Here is a 22001-nt window from a genome sequence, read left to right as displayed (position 1 = left end):
TCTATCTCTCTGTCTCCTACATTTCTTCTTCCTCTTTTCCATGGGGTTCCCTGAGCTTCAAAGGAGGGTCCTAATGGAGAGTTCCCATTTGGGCTCTCTTTTTCCTGATGTTTGACTGTGGATTTCTGCATCTGCTCCCAGCAACTGCCAGTGGTAGCCTCTTTGATGACAACTGGGTAGGCACTGATCTATGAGTATACAAGGATATGGTTAAAAATCATTTTATTGATTTTTGTTTTCTGTCATAGATCTCTAACCTATCCAGCTTCCAATTCTTGGTCATCTAGTCAGTGGAGGGCATGTGCTTCACCTCAGATTGTACTGGTCATTGGTTGACCACTCCCTTAAATTCTACTTCTCTATTTTCCCAGTACATCTTGCAGATAGGATAGATTATATATTGAAGGTTATGTGAGTGGGTTTGTGTTCCAGTCCCACTTCTGGAAATCTTGCTTGGTTATAGAGGTTGGCCTGTTCTTCATTTCTAGGAGTCCTTGCTGGAGTCATCTTCATAGAATCCTGAGAATTTCCACTGAACCAGGTTTCTACACCACCCCACCCCACCCAAATATCCTCCAATTCCAGTTGTCTCTCCTAGTGCTCTCTTCTTCTATCCCTTCCTGCCCACCTGATCCCATCTGCTCCCATCCCCACCCATTCCATGTTCACCTGCAAAATCTATTCTATTTCTACTTCCCAGAGACTTATGTCCTTCTTAGAGCCCTCCTAGTTATTTAGCCTTCCTGTGTCTGTGGATTATAGCATGATTATCTACTTAATAACTAATGTCCCTTTATGAGTGAGTACATATGATGTTTGTCTTTCTGGGTCTGGATTACCTCACTTAGATGATTTTTTTTTAGTTCCTTCCATTTGTCTGCAAAATTCATGAAGTCATTTTTTAAAAACAACTCAGTAATATGCCATTGTGTAAATATACCACATCGTCTTCATACATTCTTTGGTTGAGGGACATCTAAGTTGTTTCCAGCTTCTAGAATATAAATATGAATAAAGTTGCTATGAACATGCTTGGTCAAGTATCATTGTGGTAAGATGAAGTATGCTTTGAGTTCCTAGTTATCTGAAGAACCACGATATTGATTTCCATAGTGGTTGCATTAGTTTGCACTCCTATTAACAATGGAGGAGTATTCCCCTTGCTCTACATCCTTGCAAACAGGAATTGCCACTTTTGTTATTGATCTTAACCATTCTGTCAAGTGTAAGATGGAATCTCAGAAAGTTTTGATTTGCATTTCCCTGATGGTTAAGAATGTTGAACATTTAAGTGTTTCTCAACCATTTTGTTTTTCTATATTGAGAATTATTTTGTTGATCTGTATCTAGTTTCTTGTACCCTTTATATGTTTTGGATATTAGCCCTTTATCTAATGTGGAGTTGGTGAAAATATTTTCCCATTCTGTAGGCTGTCCTTTTGTCCTGTTGATAGTGTTCTTTGTTTTATACAAGCTTTTCATTTTCATAAGGTCCCATTTATTAATCGTTGATATTAATCCCTGTACTATTGATGTTCTGTTCAGGAAGTTGTCTACTGTGCCCATATGTTCAAGGCTTCAAAGGCTTTTTCAGCATCTAATGAGATGATCATGTGTGTGGTTTTTTTTTCAACTTGTTTATATGGTGGGTTACCTTGATTGATTTTCATATGTTGAAACATCCCTGCATCTCTGGAGTAAAGCCTACTTGGTCATGGTGAATATTTTTTTTTTTTTTTGATGCTTGGACTCAGTTTGCAAGTATCGTATTGAGGATTTTCGCATCTATGTTCATAAGGAAAATAGGTTTGTACTTCTCTTTCTTTGCTGATTCTTTTTATGGTTTGAGTATCAGGATGATTGTGGCCTCATAAAATGAATTTGGCAATGTTCTTTCTGTTTCTATTGTGTGAAATAACTTGAGAAGTGTTAGAGTTAGTTCTTTGAAAGTCTGGTAGAATTGTGCACTAAAACTCTCTGGCCCTGAGCTCTATTTTTGTTTAGGATATTTATTTATTTATTTATTTATCTTTGTAAGTATGCATTTTATACTAATAAAGGTAAGCTATGATGCTACAAAGTAGATGTCTGTGTGATGTTTATTTTTCATACCATGCAAACATTTTGAAGTAGTATTCTGAAAGAATTATGTTTACATTTTGCTATAAACATTAAAAAACTTATTATTTGTGGATTTCACATTATGCATCCTGATCCCTCCCATCTCTGTCTCCTCACATCCTCCCTCTACCCTTACAACCTCCCCCACAAAACAAAACAAAATTTTAAAGGAACAGCAAAACCCAACCACATATATACAAATTTCTTGATGTGGAAGCTGTAGTGTGGCCCAGTGAGTCACAGTGTACCCTCTAGTCCATACAGCTTTACTTGCAAGTGCTCATTGATTGCTATGAGTCATTGTCCTGGTTTGAGGCCTCTGGCTTCTGCTGCACTATTGACAATGAGCCCTTACTGTGACAACCTTTGGATATCCTGTTGTTATCCTATGTCATGGAGATTCTGCAGCTTTGGATCTGCAGATCCGGCCTCTTTGCATGGTTCATCAGTTCATAGATGAGGTAGATGATGGGTGGGCCAACTCATAGCCCTGGTTCTGGGCCTGAATGATAGCTGGGTCGGTCAGCTTTCCTTCACAGTCACCACTCAGGTGACCTCCCCAGTACTGCCCCAGCTAGCTCACACAATGCAGCAGGCAGCAAGGAGTGGGCCAGTTTTCCTGCTCTCACGCCCTTGGGTCTGGCTCACCCACATTCACCCCACCAGAGCCAGCTGCACCATTTTTCCCAGGCGAGGTACAAGGCCCACTCTCGGAACTGCTGTGCAGGGGGAATTAAAGAGGAGGAGGAGGGTCAGCTCTCCTATTCTCATGGCATCAGCGCTGGCTCACCCACACTCCTGCCAACAAGGTCCTCTCTATTGTGTTGATCAGGAAAGGTGCAGAGCTGCTCTCCCAGGTGCTGCAGCTGGTGAGGGACAGTGTCGGCTCTCCAACTCATGGAGAGGGAGGGGGAGGTCTCCTCTTCCTCACTCGCGCTCCCATTTGGTAGGTGGGGGGTGGGGCTAGATGTCCCACCCAGGTTCAAGGCCGAATAACTTTCCCCTAAGCACACACCAATCAACAGGGTCAGCTCTAAGGTGTTGCTCTGGCAGGTGCAGGGCCCACTGTTGTTGGGAAACTTTTATCTGGTGCTTCTATGTCCTTAGGGGTTATAGATCTAGTTAAATTGTTTACCTGAACAGAAGCCACACTGAACACTTACAAACCACAAGTTAAATGCCCTGACTTTCATGCTGGCTTTGTCACAAGCTGATCATCGTCACTCCTCAAGCTTCTTCTACAGTTTCCTCATTTGTAGATGAGGGTAAGTGATGGCATCAAGTTTACAATGTTTGTGTAAGAATGAAGCGAGTTAGGAAATGCAAACCTCCTAACAGTGCTTGGCACAAAGTCAGTGTTCAGAGAAGGTAAACTGCTAGATCAAGATCAAAGCTTGTAACCAATTATACATTTCCTACTCATCGGATAAAACATCAGAAATCTTTATATCCATTCAGAGACAAAAATAAAGTCCCAGGGTATGAAGATGGGAGCGAACCCAGCCTGTTCCCACCATGCTGTTTCCATCGAATAGGAAGAGCGGGCAGAGCATACTGCAGTCTTATCAGAATGGTAATTCTCACAGCCCTCTTTTCAGTGGACAGACTGTGCTAATCTTTTACTACTTTAAATTTCATATTACATTCTTTATAGCCTAAATAAGAATAAACACAGTAATAGTAATGTATGATGTTCACACTTTTAAAATGTGACAACTCAAAGTACATACATTACTTGTTAAATAAATATATGCTGAAAGCCTTCCATTTGCTTATGTATAAATTTCCTAGTTTAACACCTTTGAGAGAAAAGTGCCCTTATATATGTACTAGTGAAAGTTGTAAATGAATTATACTATGAAAAAATTTTTCAGTTATTGCTACCCAAAAGCTTTCTGCAATGATAAGAATGTTCTACACCCCATGTCCAACATGGTAGCTACTAACTGGCCACATTCACCTAACGAGTAACTGAGGTATAGACCGTGCAAACTGAGAAGCAGCAGTTTAAATTAAAATACAATTAAACAGGTAATCAGACAGTACAGATCTACAGGATTACCGCAGGAGGACACATGGGCGTTGGAATATCACATTTCTGCATTGAGTAGAAAACTCGGCTACACTACAGGGTTAATAGGGCCCGACACTTGACTGCCACGAAGCCTTTTTGTCTACCAAAGGAGGAAAGTTCCATCAATTCATTAGGTAACAAATTTTCCCTCTCCTTCTGACCCTGAACTGCAGCTGAATTTATTTAAGTTTTGAATCATAGAAAACGTATAGATGCAATCCACTTATATACTGCCATACAGGTAACTGAGCAGTCTTAGGTGAAACCCACATATATGGTACCATACATGTATCCGAACAGTCTTAAATGAAGTCCACATATATGCTGTTATACATGTAATCGAGTAGCCTTAACCGAAGTCCACATATTTGTTGTTATACATGTAATTGAAGCAGTCTTAAGTGAAGTTCACATATATGTAGTCATACATATAACTGAGCAGCTTCACGTGAAGTTCACATATATGCAACTGAGCAGCCTAAAGTGAAGTCCACATATGCTGTCATGCATGTAACTGAGCAGCCTTAAGCCTCGAAGGAAGATCCTTAGGGCATCTGCTCAGCAGCTGGAGAATGACTTCAGTTAGCGGTTAACCCCTTGTATTAGGATATGCCTCTATTTTCATACAGCCAGCAGTCAAAGAAAGATAAAGACAGAAATGGGAAAAGCCCTGATTTTCCAGCCGAACAATATATCAGCTTTAAACAGTCTCATAAGAAGCTTATGATGTTGGATTTGAGGCTAGCCTAGGTTACACAGGTCTCAAAATAAACAACCAAACAACAACAAACACCCAGTTATATTTACAAACAATAGTCTGGACAAAAGCAACTCTTCCCAATTGAATTTTTTCACTTAATTTTTTGGTGCTTCGGCGCTAGCTGAGCACTGTGACTCTGAGCTATATCCTCAGTGCCTATACTTTTAACTGTGATATGGGATTCCCCTCTGTATGCTGTGAATGCCATTGGTTAATAAAGAAGCTGCTTTTAGCCAATGACTTAACAGAATATAGCCAGGCTGGAAGATATATATATATATAGAGAGAGAGTAGGCAGAGTCAGAGAGACACCATGTAGCCTCTGCAGGAGACAGACGCTGGATACTGGACAGAACCCTGTGTATGCCACAACCACACGGCAATACAAAGGACAATAAAAATGGGTTAATTTAAAATATAAGAGCTAGCTACGAATATGCATAAGTTAATAGGCCAGGCAGTGTTTTAATTAATACAGTTTCTGTGTGATTATTTCGGGTCTGGGTGAGTGGGAAATGAATGAGCAGTCTCCGCTTACATAACTGGCTCTCCCAATTTTGTATCCGGCAAACAAAACACTTGCCAGGTCAGAAGGTCTAATAAAGACTCTTTACAAAGAGGAGATGTGTAAAATCACTTTATTTTCATAAATATTTTGATTATTTTATTGTTCAATGTACTCCTTTAAAATAAATTAAAGTATTTCCATATAATTCCTTTTACATACAATTATTGATTAAAGCATAGCATTGACCAACGTAATGGGAAAGAACATCAGCAAGTCACATATTTCTAAAGAAAAGTGCCTGCGATATTCTAAAGGACATTCTTTATATTTTAACTTGATTTAATGGTTAATTTTACATTTTCCTTTAAATTTTACAAATGTCTTCATTCTCAATATTATATAAAATACCAAAGTCATCTCTCAAAGAAAACCTCCCCGAAGCATGTTGATTTAATGACAGAACAGGTATGAAGTCACTGGGTAAAGCTCTTTTTTATGAATACTTTTGGAAAGCTGGCATTGAGTTCCAACACCGCCCTGTTGTCAATCTGAGAACAGAAGGACACGTCAAGGAGGGAAAGATCTTTGCAGGACTCCAGGAGCTTTCTCAGCGATGCTGGACTCACCATTCTTGTTCCTGTTTAAGAAAACAAAGCATCAAAAAAGTGCTAATAATGAGTTCCTCTGCTTTTAAGCTTATACAAAATGTAAGCTTACATAAAATAAGCAAACTTTTAAAGCATTTTAAAAACAAAATACTTTATATTCAACAATTTTGCTTCACAAAAGAAAACCTGACTATTCTCAGAAAATTTGGCAATGAAAACCTCAACCTTGTCAACTCTCTACCATTCCTATGTCAACACTGCCCCACTCTCCCCTCACTTCCCTGCATCACTGCCCCAGTGCAGAAAGGCTACCCACATCTCACCTAACTTAACTCATGCCGCCCGTTATGTAGCAAAGCTGATGATTCCCCTTCAATTACAGCTTAGCAGCAGCTACCATAGCAGACTTGAGCATCTAATTTAGGTTTGGGAAGGGAAAGTGATGCATCTGCCTTAGGGAGCTACTGACCAGGGCATAAAACAAACACAGCACAACTCGCTGTCCTTTAGTGGGCAGCTGGAAGACAGATGAAGAACGACAATTGACTTCTGCCTGTGTTAAATTTGCAGTGATTATAGTATATTCAATTGGAAGCTAAATTTAATAAATTATGAAAAACATCTAGTACACAATAGGCACTTAATAGATACCAAATATTACAAGAGTCTATGAAATGCTCTTTATAAAACACATCCTGTTTTAATTATAGCTTTCTGGGAGAAACAACCACTGTCATAATACATAAGGACGTTTACTGACAAAGGCATTAGGATCTGGGTTTGTCTTTTTGTCTGCTTGTTTGTTTTCTGTAGTGTTGGGGATCAAATCCAGAGCCTTGTGTACACTGAACAAGGGCTCTATACTAATCTACAAACCCAGACCAGGAAAACACGAACCTCATTTCATGTAACTCCTTTCTACACACCTTACTCTCATGGATTCCCATGCTGTAATTATAAGGCACTTCCTGCCACCTATTCGTACCTGGTCCCAAGTTAAACCTGCCCAGATTACCCCTGGGATTCAGAACGGTCTCTATTTTCCGTAAGTACAAGTTCCCTAAGACACAGAGAGCTGGACTGGCACTGCGATGCTTGGCTGTGTACACAGAAAAGCAGGAATAGCTTTTATGAGAGGAGAACAAGCTTCGCCAGGAGGGAAGCATATACAGAAGTCACTGTGAATAAACACTGGTCGAGGGCAGTGCAGGGGACAGGGGTAGGAGGAGCATGTAGGCCAGGCAAAGTCTGGCAGGACACATAATACCTTCACAGGTCCAAGCCAGATGGGGTCCAGCACCAAGAACGAGAAGAGGACACAGGCTCCACTTTAACCAAGAAGTACAACTGATAACTACTGCCAAAGGAAAGCAGTTTTCTCTAACGCAGCATCCACTGGGTATATCAACCACAGTCCAGAGCAGGCACCAAGCCAAGGAGCAGATGGCCAACACAAAACAGACTCCATGGATGTTTGGTTTCATTTTTTTGTTTGCTTGTTTGTTTTTTAATCTTATTAGTGGTTTGGTTATTTGTTTTAAATTTTGTTTTTGTTTTGTTCTTTGGCTTTTGAGAGAGAGAGAGAGACAGACAGAGACAGAGCCAGGAAGGTTAGTGGGCATGAGACTCCTGAACTGAAGCAGAGTCCTGATGACAGAATCAACATCCCAGCCTGAGGCTTTGTCCTGTCTCATAGTAAAAGCTGGGCTTCAGCTATAGAAGACAACAATCCAACTCCCTTAGATGAGGTAAAATATAACACAAATGAAGCATTTTGATCAAAGTGTGTTAATTATGTATGACTCCCTGCTTAATATTACTTAGAATCAATTATATGCAACAATATAAGCATCATCTACTAATGTATCATAACCGTGGACATGGAGAAAGTTTAGCCCAAACCAAACCCAGATGCTGAAAATCTTCAGGTTTTTCCTTTGATGAATATTAGATAAAGAGGAAAGGATATGCAAGTACTCTATAAAAATTAAGACCCATTATTATGAGTACTGACATATTGCCAAAGACAGTTCATGTATTCTGTGATGATGTGTGGGCAATAATGGTAGCACCACTGGCACCTCTGGCATGGGTTGCTTGCCGATGAATTCAGTGAAGACACATAGAATTCCAGGATTCTGAAGAATTATCAACAGATCTATCTTGTGGTAGAACAATTCCTAAAAACTAGAATTGCCACAGGCAGAGATTGCAAACTTTTTTTTAAAACAAGAGTTTAACATTATAACCTTTTCAACTCTAACTTGAATTCATTTTACAAACTGATTCATCTTCTGTCCTTAATAAAATTGGAGAATACGACTCATGTAAATCTTATGCTCTGACTGGACCCAAACTTGCTATTTAGAGCATGTAAAGCTTTTGGTTATGTTGCTCGACTCACCATTATATTCTCCCTCTGTCTGTCTCTCTCTCCCTAGGCCAATATATCCATCCATCTTACACTTTCTACCAAGTGGTCTTATCAGGACAACTGTTTATTACAAGTTGATTTGACTTTCTTGCAAAAAGTCAACAATTAGGTATTATGTCAAAGACGCAGACTTTATAACAATTTTATGGAAGAAATTCATCATGTCCAACAACAATAAAAATCCGCCAATACTAATAGAGAAGAAAAAAAGAACAGATAATTACCCAATCAACCAGGAGACAACCAATCAAATGACAGGACTTAGTAAGCACCTCTCACTAATAAAGTTACTTAAAGGTAACTAGTCTCACCTCACCAATGAAGAGACATAGACTGGCTGGCTGACTAAACTAAAACACTAGCTCCAACTGTCTGCTGTGCTCAAGAAACACCCTCACTGGGAAAGACATCCAGAGACTGAGAGTCAAAGGAAAAAGTCAGTCAATCAAACAAACAAAAGCCAAAATCAAGCTGGTATAACCATTCTGATATCTAACAAAGTAGACTTCAAATGAAAACTAGCCAGAATAGATATAGCCCACTGCATATTAATAACTTTGAACATACATCAATAACAATATATATACAAAAATAGTTGTACCAAATGTTAGAACTTATGATTTCATAAAATAAGCACTAATGGGCATAAGAAAATATGGCAGGTACCCATTATAGTAACACTAGGTGACTTCAATATCCCCCTCTTATCTTTAGTTAGGCCAAATTAAAAATCAAGAAAGAAATTTCAAAGTTAAACTATCTGGCAGATCAATTAGATTTAGCAAATGTCTTCTGACCCTTCCAACCAGAAGCAATGAAATAGTCTTCTCATCAGTCCATGGAATCATGTAGAGGTAGCCACATTCTAGCTCGCAGAGCAAATGTTAACAAATACCCATGGCTTGAAATAACTTCCCACCTCATCAACAGCAAGAGAATCTATAAAAATTCTTGGTGGCTGAAAAATATACTTTTGAGTGATGAGTAGAGTAACTGAAGAACTCCAGAATTTTTTTCTCAAATTCCTATAACCAAACAGAACTTATAGCACAACATACCAGAACCTTGAAAAACAGCTCAGGCAATCCTAAGTAAGGAAAAGAGCAATGTTTGGTAACCTCAAACTGTTTACTATAGAGTGACAGTAACAAGCTGGCATGGTACTAGTACAAAAACAGATATACAGACTGTGTTGGTTTTTGTCAACTTGACACAAACCTAGACATATCTGGATGGCAGAAATGTCAACTGAGGATTGCCTCCTTCTGACTGACTTGTAAGAAAGTCTTTGGGAGAAGGGCCCAAGCTCCCTGTGGGCAGTGCCACTTCTGGGCAGGTGGTCTTGGGTTTTATAAGAAAGCCACAAGGAAAGAGCAAGTAAGCAGCATGCGTCAATAGTCTCTGCTCCAGTTCAGGCCTTCACGCACCTGCATGAACTCCTGTCCTGACATCCCTCAGCAGCAGACTGTGATCTGCAAGTTACAAGATTAAATACCCTTTCCTTCCAAGTTGTTTCTGTTGTAGTGTTTATCATAGTAATAGAAAGCAAACAGGACAATGACCAATGTGGCAGAATACTTATTAAATAAATCCACATTATTTTTGTCACAGATGTCAAAAACATACGTGAGAAAGAACACTCTTCATTGAGGAAATCTAGCTACTCACCTGTAGAAGAATGAAACTAGATCCCTATCTCTTATTCTCTACAAAAATATCAATTCAGACTGGATCAAAACCTTAAATGAAAGGCCTCTGGAAGGGCTAGGGGAAAACACTCCAATAAACAAGGACTTTCTGAAAAAAACTCCAATCACAGAAAATTATCCCAAGACTGACAGACAGGATTACATGAAATTAAAAAACTTCAGCACAACAGATGAAATAATCACTAAAGAGACAACTTACAGAATGGTGAAAAAAAAACCCTTGCCAACTACATGCTGGAAACGAGATTGGAACCTATATGAAGAAATCCGCAAGGAACACCAAAAGAGGAAGCCATCTAATAACCAGTCAGTGTACTAATGAACTGCAGACAGCCTCAACTACATTCCTGAAAAAGTGTTAAACATCTTTAACCATCAAGAAAACGCAAATGGGAACTTCTTTGAGAGTGTGTCCACCCCATCCCCAGCTCCTGAAGAATGGTTACCATCAAGCAAACATGTCAACACATGACAGTAAATGTTGATGAGGATGTGGGGAAAGAAAGTCTGTGGGTGAGACTGTAAACTGGTACAGCCACTATGAAAGTCAGTGCTGAGGTCCCTCAAAAGCTAAAAACAGAAGCAACACACGACCCAACTACACTACTCCTATGTACACATCTGACAGACTCAAGTCAACACACCAGAGTGATACTTTCATCTCTATGTTTATCGCTGCACTGTTCACAGTAGTGACTGCAACCAGCCTAGATGTCCATCAATACACAAAGGGATGAAGAAATTCTGGTAAACACATGTAATTTTATTCAGTTATGAAGAAAAATAAAATCATGACACTTGCACGAAATGGAAGTCTTTAAAGATAATTATGTTAAATGAAATAAAAGCTACATACCACAGGTTCTCTCTCATGTGTACATTAGATTTACATTCACGCATTCTTGTGTATGTTTAATCAGAAATTCTTAGGAGAGTAAAAAGGAGACTGTGAGGAGTAGTAGAGAGTTTAAGAGAGGAGAGCAGGGAAAATAAGGGTGCTGGAACACATTTGACATAAAGGTAAAAGCAGGTACAATCTGGGGGAAGGTAAGAGCCAGGAAGGGAGCTATGGTGTAATGAAGGGCTTTGGGGAGACGAGAATGAGTAAGAATAAAGTAAATTGGTGAATGGATACGAAAATTCCATAACAAAACCCATCATTTTGTATACAAACTTAAAAATATTTAATATTGCACCCTTACCTAATATGTCCAGTTGCTGTAATCTGGTACAGTTGGATGCCAGTTCTTCTATGTCTGTGTCACACACAGACCTGTTAGCTGTGAGAAAGAGTTTCTGCAAGTTGGGGAGCTGACGCGCCAGTCTGGCGAAGCACCCAGTGCTGCTCTGAAGGGTGGGACACCAGCCAAGGTCCAGTTCCTCAAGAAGCACACACCCAGAAGCCAACTCTGCTATCCCGTTCTCTGTAAAATTTTTGCATCTCCACAGATCCAGGGTCCGGAGGTTTTTACACTTGGCTCCTATCATGCTGGCTATCACATCATAATCTTCAATCTGGAAATCAAACAATTCCAATTCTTTATATGTCACATGCAGAAATATAAACAGCTTAAAACATTCTTCTTTTTTTCCCTTTGGAGACAGGGTTTCTTTGTGTAGCACTGACTGTCAAGAAACTCATTCTGTAGACCATACTAGCCTTGAACTCAGAGATTTGCCTGCCTCTGCCTCCCATGTGCTGTGATTAAATGCATGAGTCACCACTGTCCAGCTTCTTAGGACATTCTTTTTTTTTAATTATTTATTTATCATTTGTACAGCGTTTGGTCTGCATACCAGAAGAGGAAATCAGATTAAATTACAGATGGTTGTGAGCCACCATGTGGGTGCTAGGGATTGAACTCAGGACCTCTGGAAGAGCAGCCTGTGCTCTTAACCTCTGAGCCATCTCTCCAGTCCCCCTTAGGACATTCTTAATCATCTCTTATTGTTGCTTTCAAGTAAACACACCTATGTCCTTGCTAATACACATTTGTTTACTCATCCTACATCTCCCAATACTTCAAAAAGCATGGGCAGCTGGCTCATCTGATAACGTGCCTGGCATGTGATCGTGAGGATCTGAGTGTAATCCCTAGCACCATGTAAAATCTAGGTGTGGAGTATACACTTGTAATCACAACACTGGAGAAAGAAGAAATAGGAGGATACTGGGGCTTGACGGCTGGGTAATTTAGCCAAACAAGTGAGCTCTAGGTTTAGTGAGAGACCGTGCCTCAAAAATAAAGTAAGATGTCCACATTCATCTTTGGTTAATAATGACCTCTGGTAATAAAAGAGACGTCCTGATTGGGGTTGGGCATTTTGGGGTTAGGGAAAACTCTAAGAACCCACAAGGATGACCACAATTAAGACTCCTAGTAATAGTGGAGAAAGTGCCTTAATTAGGGATCTATGGTGAACAGATTGGTGACTTCCCTAACTGTCACCAGAGATACTCTATCCAGTAACTGATGGAAGCAGAGGCAGAGATCCACAGACAAGCACTAGGTTGAGCTTCAAGAGTCTTATGGAAGAAAGGGAGGAGGGACTATATGAGTTAGGAGGGTTAAGATGGGGTGGAACCCACAGAGGCAGCTGACCTGAGCTCATGGGAGCTCATGGATGCTGGACCAATAGTTGGGGAGCCTGCATGGGACCAACCTAGGCCTTCTACAGGTGTGTGACAATCATGTAGCTTGTTCTCTTAGTAGGGCTTCTAAGAGTGAGAGCAGAACCTCTCCCTGGAGCTTAGCTGACTTTTGGTAATGTGTACCCCATGCTGAATTACCTTGACTAAGGGGAGGAGTTCACTTCTGCCCCAATTTGATGTGCCACTGTTTGTGCAAGCCTATGGGAGCCTACCCCTTTCTGAAGGAGACCCAGAAAGAATGGATGGGGGGGGCACAATGGGAAAGGGAAGGGGACAGGAGGAGAGGAGGGTGGGAAAACTGGTTGGTATGTAAAATAAATGAAAAAATGTTATTTAAATAAAATCTAAAAGAAAAAAGAATGGAAAAAATCAAAAAGCAATGACTGTCAGTGGATACAAGTATATGCATACACTTCTTCACAGACATGTGCACACGCATATAGACAAAAATTGCCTAAAGACCCATTTAACAGAACTAGAGAGAATATTAATGAATTAAATTCCACAGCAGCCCTCAGTCTCTCATGAACAAGTCATATTTTTTCTGCCTACCATTTTAACACTGTCACAGCTCTCTGTTGACAGGGCCCAGTTTCTTCTACTTTACATATGATTAGTGTACGCAGATGGGTACTTCATCTCTCCCTGACAAACGTGTATACTTTGGTAGTTTCTAAACTGTGTGGAAATGCTGAGAGTAATAAGTAGGATGGTAGTTTGGGGCTCAGTAAGGATTTATAGACTGAACGTGCAACAGAAAAGGGCTTTAGACTACAGTATGCTAATCACTAGAGGTCCCTAATACTTACTCATGATAAAGGATAGGCATCTAGTAACCAAGGATTAAACATTTCCACCCTTGTGCTTTCTATGCTTTAATGTTTCTTTAAAGAGGTTCTTTCAAGGAGGTCATGTGACTTCATTATAATCAGGTATCAAAGTTACCACCAGAAGTCAGAAGAAAACAAAATAGTATTTATAATGACTTTTTCTTTTATGTATTCATTTTAAATATATATATATATATATATATATATATACACACACACACAGTCACTATGCTAGACCACCCCAGATGCTAGGAACAAGAATAACTGCCCCCATCCCTGAAACATCTTGCTTACAGTTTTAAAAAGACATGGAGCACTGGACTGAGACAAATAAATGAGGAGAAACAATTCAGTGATGACGAGTGTGACGTAATAAAGCAGAGCGAGTATCAGAGAGTATCAGTTGAGGGTGGGAACAGTTCTCCAGGGATGAGTAGGCACATCCAAGGAACAGCAATGGGACTGAATGAGAACAGTGAGAGAGAAAGGCTACGGAGAGAGCAGAGTTAAGCAGGGCCTGGAGATTTAGCTATGAAGGAGCTGAATTTCTATTTTATACACTGAGAAGAAAAGGAGTATTTCAAGTTAAGGAAAGGTATATGAGTGACACTCAAGCAAATCCCTTTCTGGCGTTTGAAGGATGGAGATGGCCCATGGCAGGTGAGAATGGAGGAGGAAAAATACCTGAGCGGACTGAGAAAGTTCCATGTGACACCTCAGGGTCCTTGATGAAGAGGACACCGAACAGATCTGGGGCTATGTTTCTGAGTAGGGACTAAAGACTGACACAACAGGTGTCCTCTAAGGTTCTGGTCTAACTAAGCAAGTGCATCTGGGGGACTCAAAGTCCACAACAAACAGGTCAGGGGAACATCACCACCTCTAAAAGTGAGTTCACCTGCATAATTAGTACATCTGTTGCAGAATATTAGTTGAAGGTGCATTACTTTTGTTTTTGCTGTTGAACATTTTTCAGTGATGTAAAGATGTGTTGCATTCTTTTATGCTGCATTTGTTAACTCTGTGAAGCTTGATACTATGCCTTTCTAAAACCTCTGATGGTCTAATAAAGAGCTGAATGGCCAACAGCCAGGCAGGAGAAAGGATAAATAGGGTTGGCAAGCAATGAAAATAAATAGGAGGAGACATCTGGGAAGAGAGGATCGAGGAACATGAAAAGGAGAAGGAGAGAGGACACCAGGGCCCAGAGACCCAGCTACACAACAGGCCATGGAGTAAGCAGTAAAGAAAGAGATAAGGGAATAGAGCAAGATAAAAACAGAGGCAAAAGGTAGATGGAATAATTTAAGAAAAGCTGGTTAGGAACAAGTCAAGCTAAGGCCAGGCATTCATAAGGAATAAGTCTCTGTGGAAGCTGGGTGGTAAGCCCCCAAAAGAGCCTAAGAGTAAAACAACAAAAACAGCAACAGACATCCAATTAGTATCTTTAAAGAAGAATCGACCTTTCTGACATCCATGATATGACGGTGCTGATTCTGCCTTGGGGCACTCACTCACATGCAGAGTCTCTACCAGCAGACCACAAAGGGGGAAATCCTACAACAGTTCTGGGTGTAAACTTTTCACAGCATCATTAAACAAACAAGGAAAACAAAACTCAAGGCAGAAAAAATAACAATCTAACTGCCTATTTTTGCTAAATTGAAAGCAACCTATTTTTTTTAACTAGTGTGCAATATATTTTTATTTTGAACTTACTGAAAAATAGCTACATCGGGGTAGTGAGAAACATATGGCTCCCTGAGATTTTGATTAAGGAGATGGCAAAAGATCCATTCTTAATAATTACAACTTTTTCCAAATTATAAAAATAATTGAAAAGAGTTTAGACACAACTATTTTCTTTTTTGTTCTTATTGAGCTATACATTTGTCTCTGCTCCCTTTCCTTCCTCCCTTCTCCCTTTCCCCCCCTCTCATGGCCCCCACACTCCCAATTTACTCAGGAGATCTTGTCTTTTTCTTCTTCCTATGTAGATCCATGCATGTCTCTCTTAGGGTCCTCTTTGTTGTCTAGGTTCTCTGGGGTTGTGGACTCTAGGCTGGTTTTTGTTTTTTTTTTTGTTTTTTTTTTTTGCCTTATGTCTAGAAGCCACCTATTAGTAAGTACCTACTATATTTGTCGTTCTGGGTCTGGGTTACCTCATTCGATACGGCACATCTATTTTTTTTTTATTTAGTTATTTATTGAGACAGAGGGTCTCACTGTCTACACTAGGCAGGTCTTGAACTCCCAATCATCCTGTCTCAGTCTCTCAAGCGCTGGGATTATAAGCATGTATAACTGTGCCTGGCTTTCATTATCTAATTTTAAAAAGATATGACAGATGTCTCCAAGGAACTATCAGAAAGAAGACAGCTAACTTGACTAGGGGCAAACAACAGGGAACCTAAGGAAATGCAAGCTGGTTCCAGGCAACTTTAAATTACTCCAAGAAACACCAAATAATGCAAAGAGCACATAGGCTATTTTTAATCATTCTTTCCATAGCAGAAAGAAACAAAATTAATTTCAACAATATATTTTCTTTAGCCATAACTAATACTAACACTTTAACATGAAGATATTGCAATAGTTCACACTTTTTGATACTAAAACTTCAAAATTGGGCAGGTATCTTACACTTGTATCATACAAAAATTGAAACTAGTGTATTGCCAACCGGCTATGAGCTAACAGACCGGACAGCACAGCAGCAGAACCTACCGATGAATGCAGTGTTCTCAGGGCATTACGTATGCTCTCTTTTTACACACGGTTCCTCTTCTGGTACCCACTGGGTAGAAAGTAGATGGAAGTCCATTCACTGAAGTTTTTACTTTTATTCTAAATTCTGCCTGCTCATGACTACTCAGAACATAGACTATATTTCTTAGCTTCCCCTGCTACAAAGTGTGCCATGTGATTGAATTCTGGATAGTATGAAGTAGTCTGAAAAGGTACGATACTTCTACAAAAAGTCCTTAAGGGAAAGTACTGTGCCTTTGTCCCCTCCTTACAGTTTGGCATGGGAATGGGATGGGCAGAGCCCTATTCCTAACACTGAGGTCAAATGTGCAATGCAGTCTTCAAGAGTGAAGTCTAGATCTGCGAGGAATGAGGAGTCAAGCTGGAAAACCAGCCAAGCTTGTTTACTTCCTACACTCCACTTACAAGGAAGAGAAATAAACAGTCCTATAGAAGCAGTCATTGGAAAGTTTTACCTGATTTTAATCAGTATGCTTGCAAATTTGCCAAAGGATTTTTAAAGATTAAAGATTGAAATAAACTATTAAAGCAAGCTTCAGATTGCTATGAGGCTTTATTACCTACATGGCATTGTTTTCCATTACAATAGATTCTAAGATGTAAAGCTGGTTTTATATGAATGGTGTCCTGGAGCCTCTGGGGGTATGCTGGGAACGTGGCTTCTATGTAGTGCTGGCTATAAGCTCATTTCCAAAGAGAAAGGGGCAGACAACAACTCCAAGAGCTGATGCTGTTTATCCTGAAATAGAGCTGGGCTCTCCTTGGGAAGAGGTGTGCTTACGCACATCAGAACGATACAGCAGAAAACCTGTTGGCAAACCAAGCAAAACCATAGTAATCTGGATATAGGAATACAGTTCTTGTCAAATTCTGCAAACAACCTTCCTGACAAAGTTGCTGGACATGAGTTCATGTGATACTGTGCTCCATGGGATTTAAACTAATGTAAAAGAAATACATATGTAAAATAAATAAAACAAACCCTCAAAACTTTAAAGAACTAATCATCTACTCAAAATAATAGTTTTGTTCTCCTCACAAATTGCAGGACAACTGAGAGTTTCCAAAGAGTGCTAACAACCAAAAGAGGGCCTAGGCTGTTAGGAGGATGGGCCAGTGTAGCAGCATCTCACAGTAACCACACACTTCATTGTGAAAACAGCCTGTTTACTGGCAGGCTCCATTGCTACCATGTGCTACGCTCTAATCTATGTAGTATGGGAAAGCAGTTCCATATTGATGAAGGCTGGGAGGCAGTGGTTAAGCAAAGGCAAACTTTGTAGGGAACAATGCTACGCTAGCACCCCAAAGGGAAGAGACACCAGAGTCATTCCCTAATGTTCATCAGGAATTCCTGCTCTGCTCTAACCATATGTAAACTTTTATAATTGAATATTCTTCAGGGCTAATTTTCCACAGATCAATTTTGGGAAACACTGAATTAAAATACAGTATTTTAACTATAAATATGTATGTATATACACATACTCCATCACAAAAATTCTGACTCAGGCTGTGGCCAGAGGCCTGCTTTCCCAGAGGATAATGCTCCAATTTAAGAAAGGGGTAGGAATAACAAACAGAATAGAATACTCAGAGTGAAATGAAATGATCTTAGTGGGGCAGCCTAGCAATATGTAAAGAGCAAAGCACCTGATCTGTTGTCACAGAAACTGTTATCAAGGGTCACTGGGCTCCTTTAGATTAGCAACAGAAAAGATCCAAAGAAGTCTATGAAATGACTCATGAAAGTAAGAATTTGACTTGAAAAACGAGAATCTACTGGGTTCCCAAGATTGTCTCTGGGAACTGGGATTGTTTTGGTTCATATGTGCACTTTAATAAGACCTAAGCACTGAGTCTAGATGTGAAAGCACCTTACATATACCATTAAAAAGGTTTGTCTAGACTCCATTGTCCAATTTTTGGACATCTTTGAAGCAATTGCTAAATGACAAAGAAGTCCAGTTAGTATCCAAGCCTAGGATTCCAGATTTCCCTGACTGCCAGCTTACTGAGGGCTGGAAACAAAGTGGATGCAGTGCTGGACAGGTCTGGGATCCACATCTGCTTTGATTATAGGCAGCAGAAGACATCATAATGGGCTGGTCCACAGGAAGACTCACTTCCTCTTCTGCCTGTGTAGGTGTGTACACGCAGATCCCAAGAGTTCGACTGTCCTTTAAGTCTCAGAATAATTTATAAGCCATTTAACTACCTAGTTTAGATCAACAAGTTTACATTTTCTCATTACCTCTTCCAGGACAAATAAAGCTACAGTTTATAAGTAGAAGGTCTTCAGAAGTTTTCTAATCTAAGAATCAAGCATCTGAATTTCAGACTAGTAAATTTTTTAAAAAAACAATCAAAGCCTTTTTATTGTGCCTGATAAAGAAGTAAAGAAGCTCACAGAAACAACACACCATTGTCTATCAAACTTCTAAGAGTCAATCGCAGGATTTGAATTGAGTTTTGTGAAATCTCACTAAGCCACCGACATCTGGGTGTGATACCTGTCCAACACTTTTGTAAAGGATCCACACAGGTAATGAGCCTGAGACAACACTCCCTCCACCCAAGGGAGTGATTCAAAGACACAGCCTCCAATGCGAGGAGGGGAAGTGTTTGAATGTGGGACACAAAGTATGCGGGTATGTATGTGGTGGGTGGGCCAGGTAAAGCTCATCCCTGTAGCAAAAAGATAAGAAGGCATTAGGTATGAAGAATATCCAAGCACTTACCATCACACAGCTGCCCAGGCTGAGGTGCTGGAGCTCTGCACAGAAGTTCAAGATGCTCAGCAGTGCTGTTTGCTGCCATCAGGGACCACATCAGAGGCAAAGGCAGAAAGTGAATGAGCGTGAAACAAAGAGAAGAGGTCAATTAGACATTAAAGGCTGTCACTGCCTTTCCTGAAATACAGATGAAAACCTAGGTTACAGAGTCCACAGATGCCATTTAATGAGTCCCCAGGTGCTCGCACCATTGACTGGCTGGGTTTCGAGGTAATCATTAGCAGTCCTTGTGTAAGTCATCACTTAGTGTGGCTTTACATACTCTAAAGACATCTACGTTCCCCACGGCCTATCACTTTATTTCTCAGGTAAGCACTTGAGGAGTGAGAGAGAGCTAGAGCTAGAGCAAGAAAGCAATAGAGTAAAAGCAAGAGAGTGAGGGAGGGAGGAGGGGGGGGAGAGGAAGCGCCCCACAGGGGGCTGGTGACACTCCTGAAGAGTAGCTGCAGCTCTGACATTCACCAATCAGCTGTAGTCTGATGGAACTGCCAATAGAGTCACCCCAAATCAGGACTGAGCTGGTGACTTTAATGTCAAAGGATTCTCTCTGCTGACAAGGATACCAACAACCATTGAGCACCTGTCAGTAGCAGATGCTGACGGAAACATACCTAACATGCACTTTCTAGTCATGTTCCTGCCATTTAATCCCGTCTATCCTCTGCTGTGAAAATGTCTGACCATTAAACATCCACAAGCATGCTAGACTGCTGTATGGTCAGAAGTAAAAGACAGTTTTCAGTTTTTAGTGTGTGTGTGTGTGTGTGTGTGTGTGTGTGTGTGTGTGTGTGTGTAGACAGGCTATATGAGACAGGTTGACTTCGAGTTGAACCATATCACCCAACTAACAATAACATCATATTTGTTTTCATCACAGTACTGGGCCGTTTAAAAAAAAACTTGCTTTATAATAATTTTCCCTCCCAGGAATACTTTGGACACTCCTACTTCCTTTATTCTGGAACTTCTGTTCAGTGAACACTAGACTCTCCCAAATGTTTGTAGTGGTTTAAAAATACATATCTAGACTCCTACCTTTCAGATGCAGAGCCAACTTCCTGTCTTTGGAGGGACTCTCTTTTAACAAAGAGTGTCCAGTGGCTAAAACTGGTGACTGGATGCCTAGGCCACAGAGTTCACAGCTATTTGATCAAGCACTCTGCTGGGTGTTTCTACGTGGAGCTTTCTGGACAAGATTAACATTTAAACCTGCGGGCTGAGTGAGGCAGACTGTTCTCTCATGTATCAGCTACTCCGTTTTTAAGGCTTCAACAGAACAAAAGTGCAGAGTCCACCAATGTCTGCAGAGGAGTTCTGCTAGTTCCCAGGGAGGGAGCCCAGAAGCCCAGCAGATAGCCTGGCTGCAATCTCCCTTCTTTGAGTGTCCTTAGAGTCAAAGTGACCAGCGGGAACACTCCAGATTCCCCAGTCATAGAACTGTGTGAGATGATAAATGTAGGCTGTTTTGGTATAACCGATATATAATGAGGTTAATAATACAGTGATTGATACAAAGTGAATAGAACATTTATGAAATGAATGAACAGGTTCCCTTTGATGATTAAAACTATATAAATTTATAGCAGTGCCTGATGTTCAGTGTCTATAAATGAACAGACTCTTCAAACTGTGCTAATTCAGTAATTTATTCTTTGTATCCAGTTTGGAATTCATCTCCTTTATTGACTTTAAAATTCCAATAAGTATCATTTATCTCCTAGACTTCAAATCAGTTCCTTCTTACATGTTTTTGTTTAGTCTACATATATTCTGTTCATTTCTAGTTTTGTCTGAAACAGGGTCTCATTTCGTAGCACTGGCTCTTCTGGAACTTGCTATGCAATCCTGAATGGCCTCAAAGAGAGGTCTGCGTGCCTCCGCCCCCAGTGCTAGCACTATGCACCACTACACCCAGCTTTGCTTGTTTTCAAGAGCTCTTTTTATTTACTTCTTGGAACCTCACACCCAAGCCCAAACCCCACTTCCTACTTCTTAGGGTGCTGTCCTGACAGCTCCCTTCCAGGACCAGGGCTTCTAAGGAGGTCCCACTCTGCAGGAGACATGGGGATACTGTAGAACTACAAAGAAACTTAGCTCAGTTCTGACCATAACACATGACCAAGATGCAAGGCCCTTTTTGGTTTACATGCATAGGGCCAGATTCTTCCTTTCTCTCATTCAATAGCCTGGCCCAGAGTAGCCTGGAAAACCACCATCACTCAGACCTGCTATCCAGCCCCAGGCTGGGACAGTAATGTTCTCTTGGAATAGTTTGAGATAAAGTATTTGAACTTGTCTAGGCTATGCCTTAGAGGAAGCATATCCATCACTGGGTATCTACTTTAAAGACTATAATTTTTTAAGGTATGTTTTTATTCTACGAAAATTTCATACACGTACATGATATATCTTGATCATACCCACCCCTGCTCCTCTTTCTGACTTCTTCAAGACCTCCCCCACTTCATCCCCACTCCCAATTTTAAGTTCTAATTTTTAATCTACTAAATCAAATTAGCTGCCTGTATGATGCGCATGTGTGCAGGGCCAGCCACTGGAACATACCAGGGCCGAATACTCAAAGAAAACTGACTCTCCCACAGCAGTTATCAACTGCTAATAGCGCCTCAGTCAGTGGTGAGACTGAGTCCTCCCGTCCATGCTGATGAGGTAAGACTGAGTCCTCCCTGTCTACACTAGTGAGGTGAGACTGAGTCCTCCCTATCCACACTGGTGAGGT

The 22001-nt window shown here is 40.5% G+C and overlaps 1 protein-coding gene across 3 annotated transcripts in view; it reads right to left on the bottom strand.

Annotated features, from left to right (window-relative positions):
• Positions 1 to 5605: 5605 nt before the first annotated feature.
• The window catches only part of Fbxl4 (F-box and leucine rich repeat protein 4), a 76543-nt gene continuing 60147 nt past the window's right edge, over positions 5606 to 22001 (bottom strand). For all 3 annotated transcript variants that reach the window (XM_005361920.3, XM_026786775.1, XM_026786774.1), the window contains exons 7-9: positions 19208 to 19279; positions 11417 to 11729; positions 5606 to 6100 (exon numbers count right to left, since the gene is read on the bottom strand). In XM_005361920.3, the coding sequence (XP_005361977.1) occupies positions 5937 to 6100; positions 11417 to 11729; positions 19208 to 19279 (549 nt within the window). In that variant the 3' untranslated portion in view covers positions 5606 to 5936. The remainder of the gene's footprint in view (positions 6101 to 11416; positions 11730 to 19207; positions 19280 to 22001) is intronic.

Source organism: Microtus ochrogaster, linkage group LG5 (genome assembly GCF_000317375.1).
Source record: "Microtus ochrogaster isolate Prairie Vole_2 linkage group LG5, MicOch1.0, whole genome shotgun sequence".
In the NCBI taxonomy this organism is placed as follows: domain Eukaryota; kingdom Metazoa; phylum Chordata; class Mammalia; order Rodentia; family Cricetidae; genus Microtus; species Microtus ochrogaster.
The sequence above is the reverse complement of the archived record's forward strand: the minus strand, read 5'-3'. Positions and strand labels throughout refer to the sequence as shown.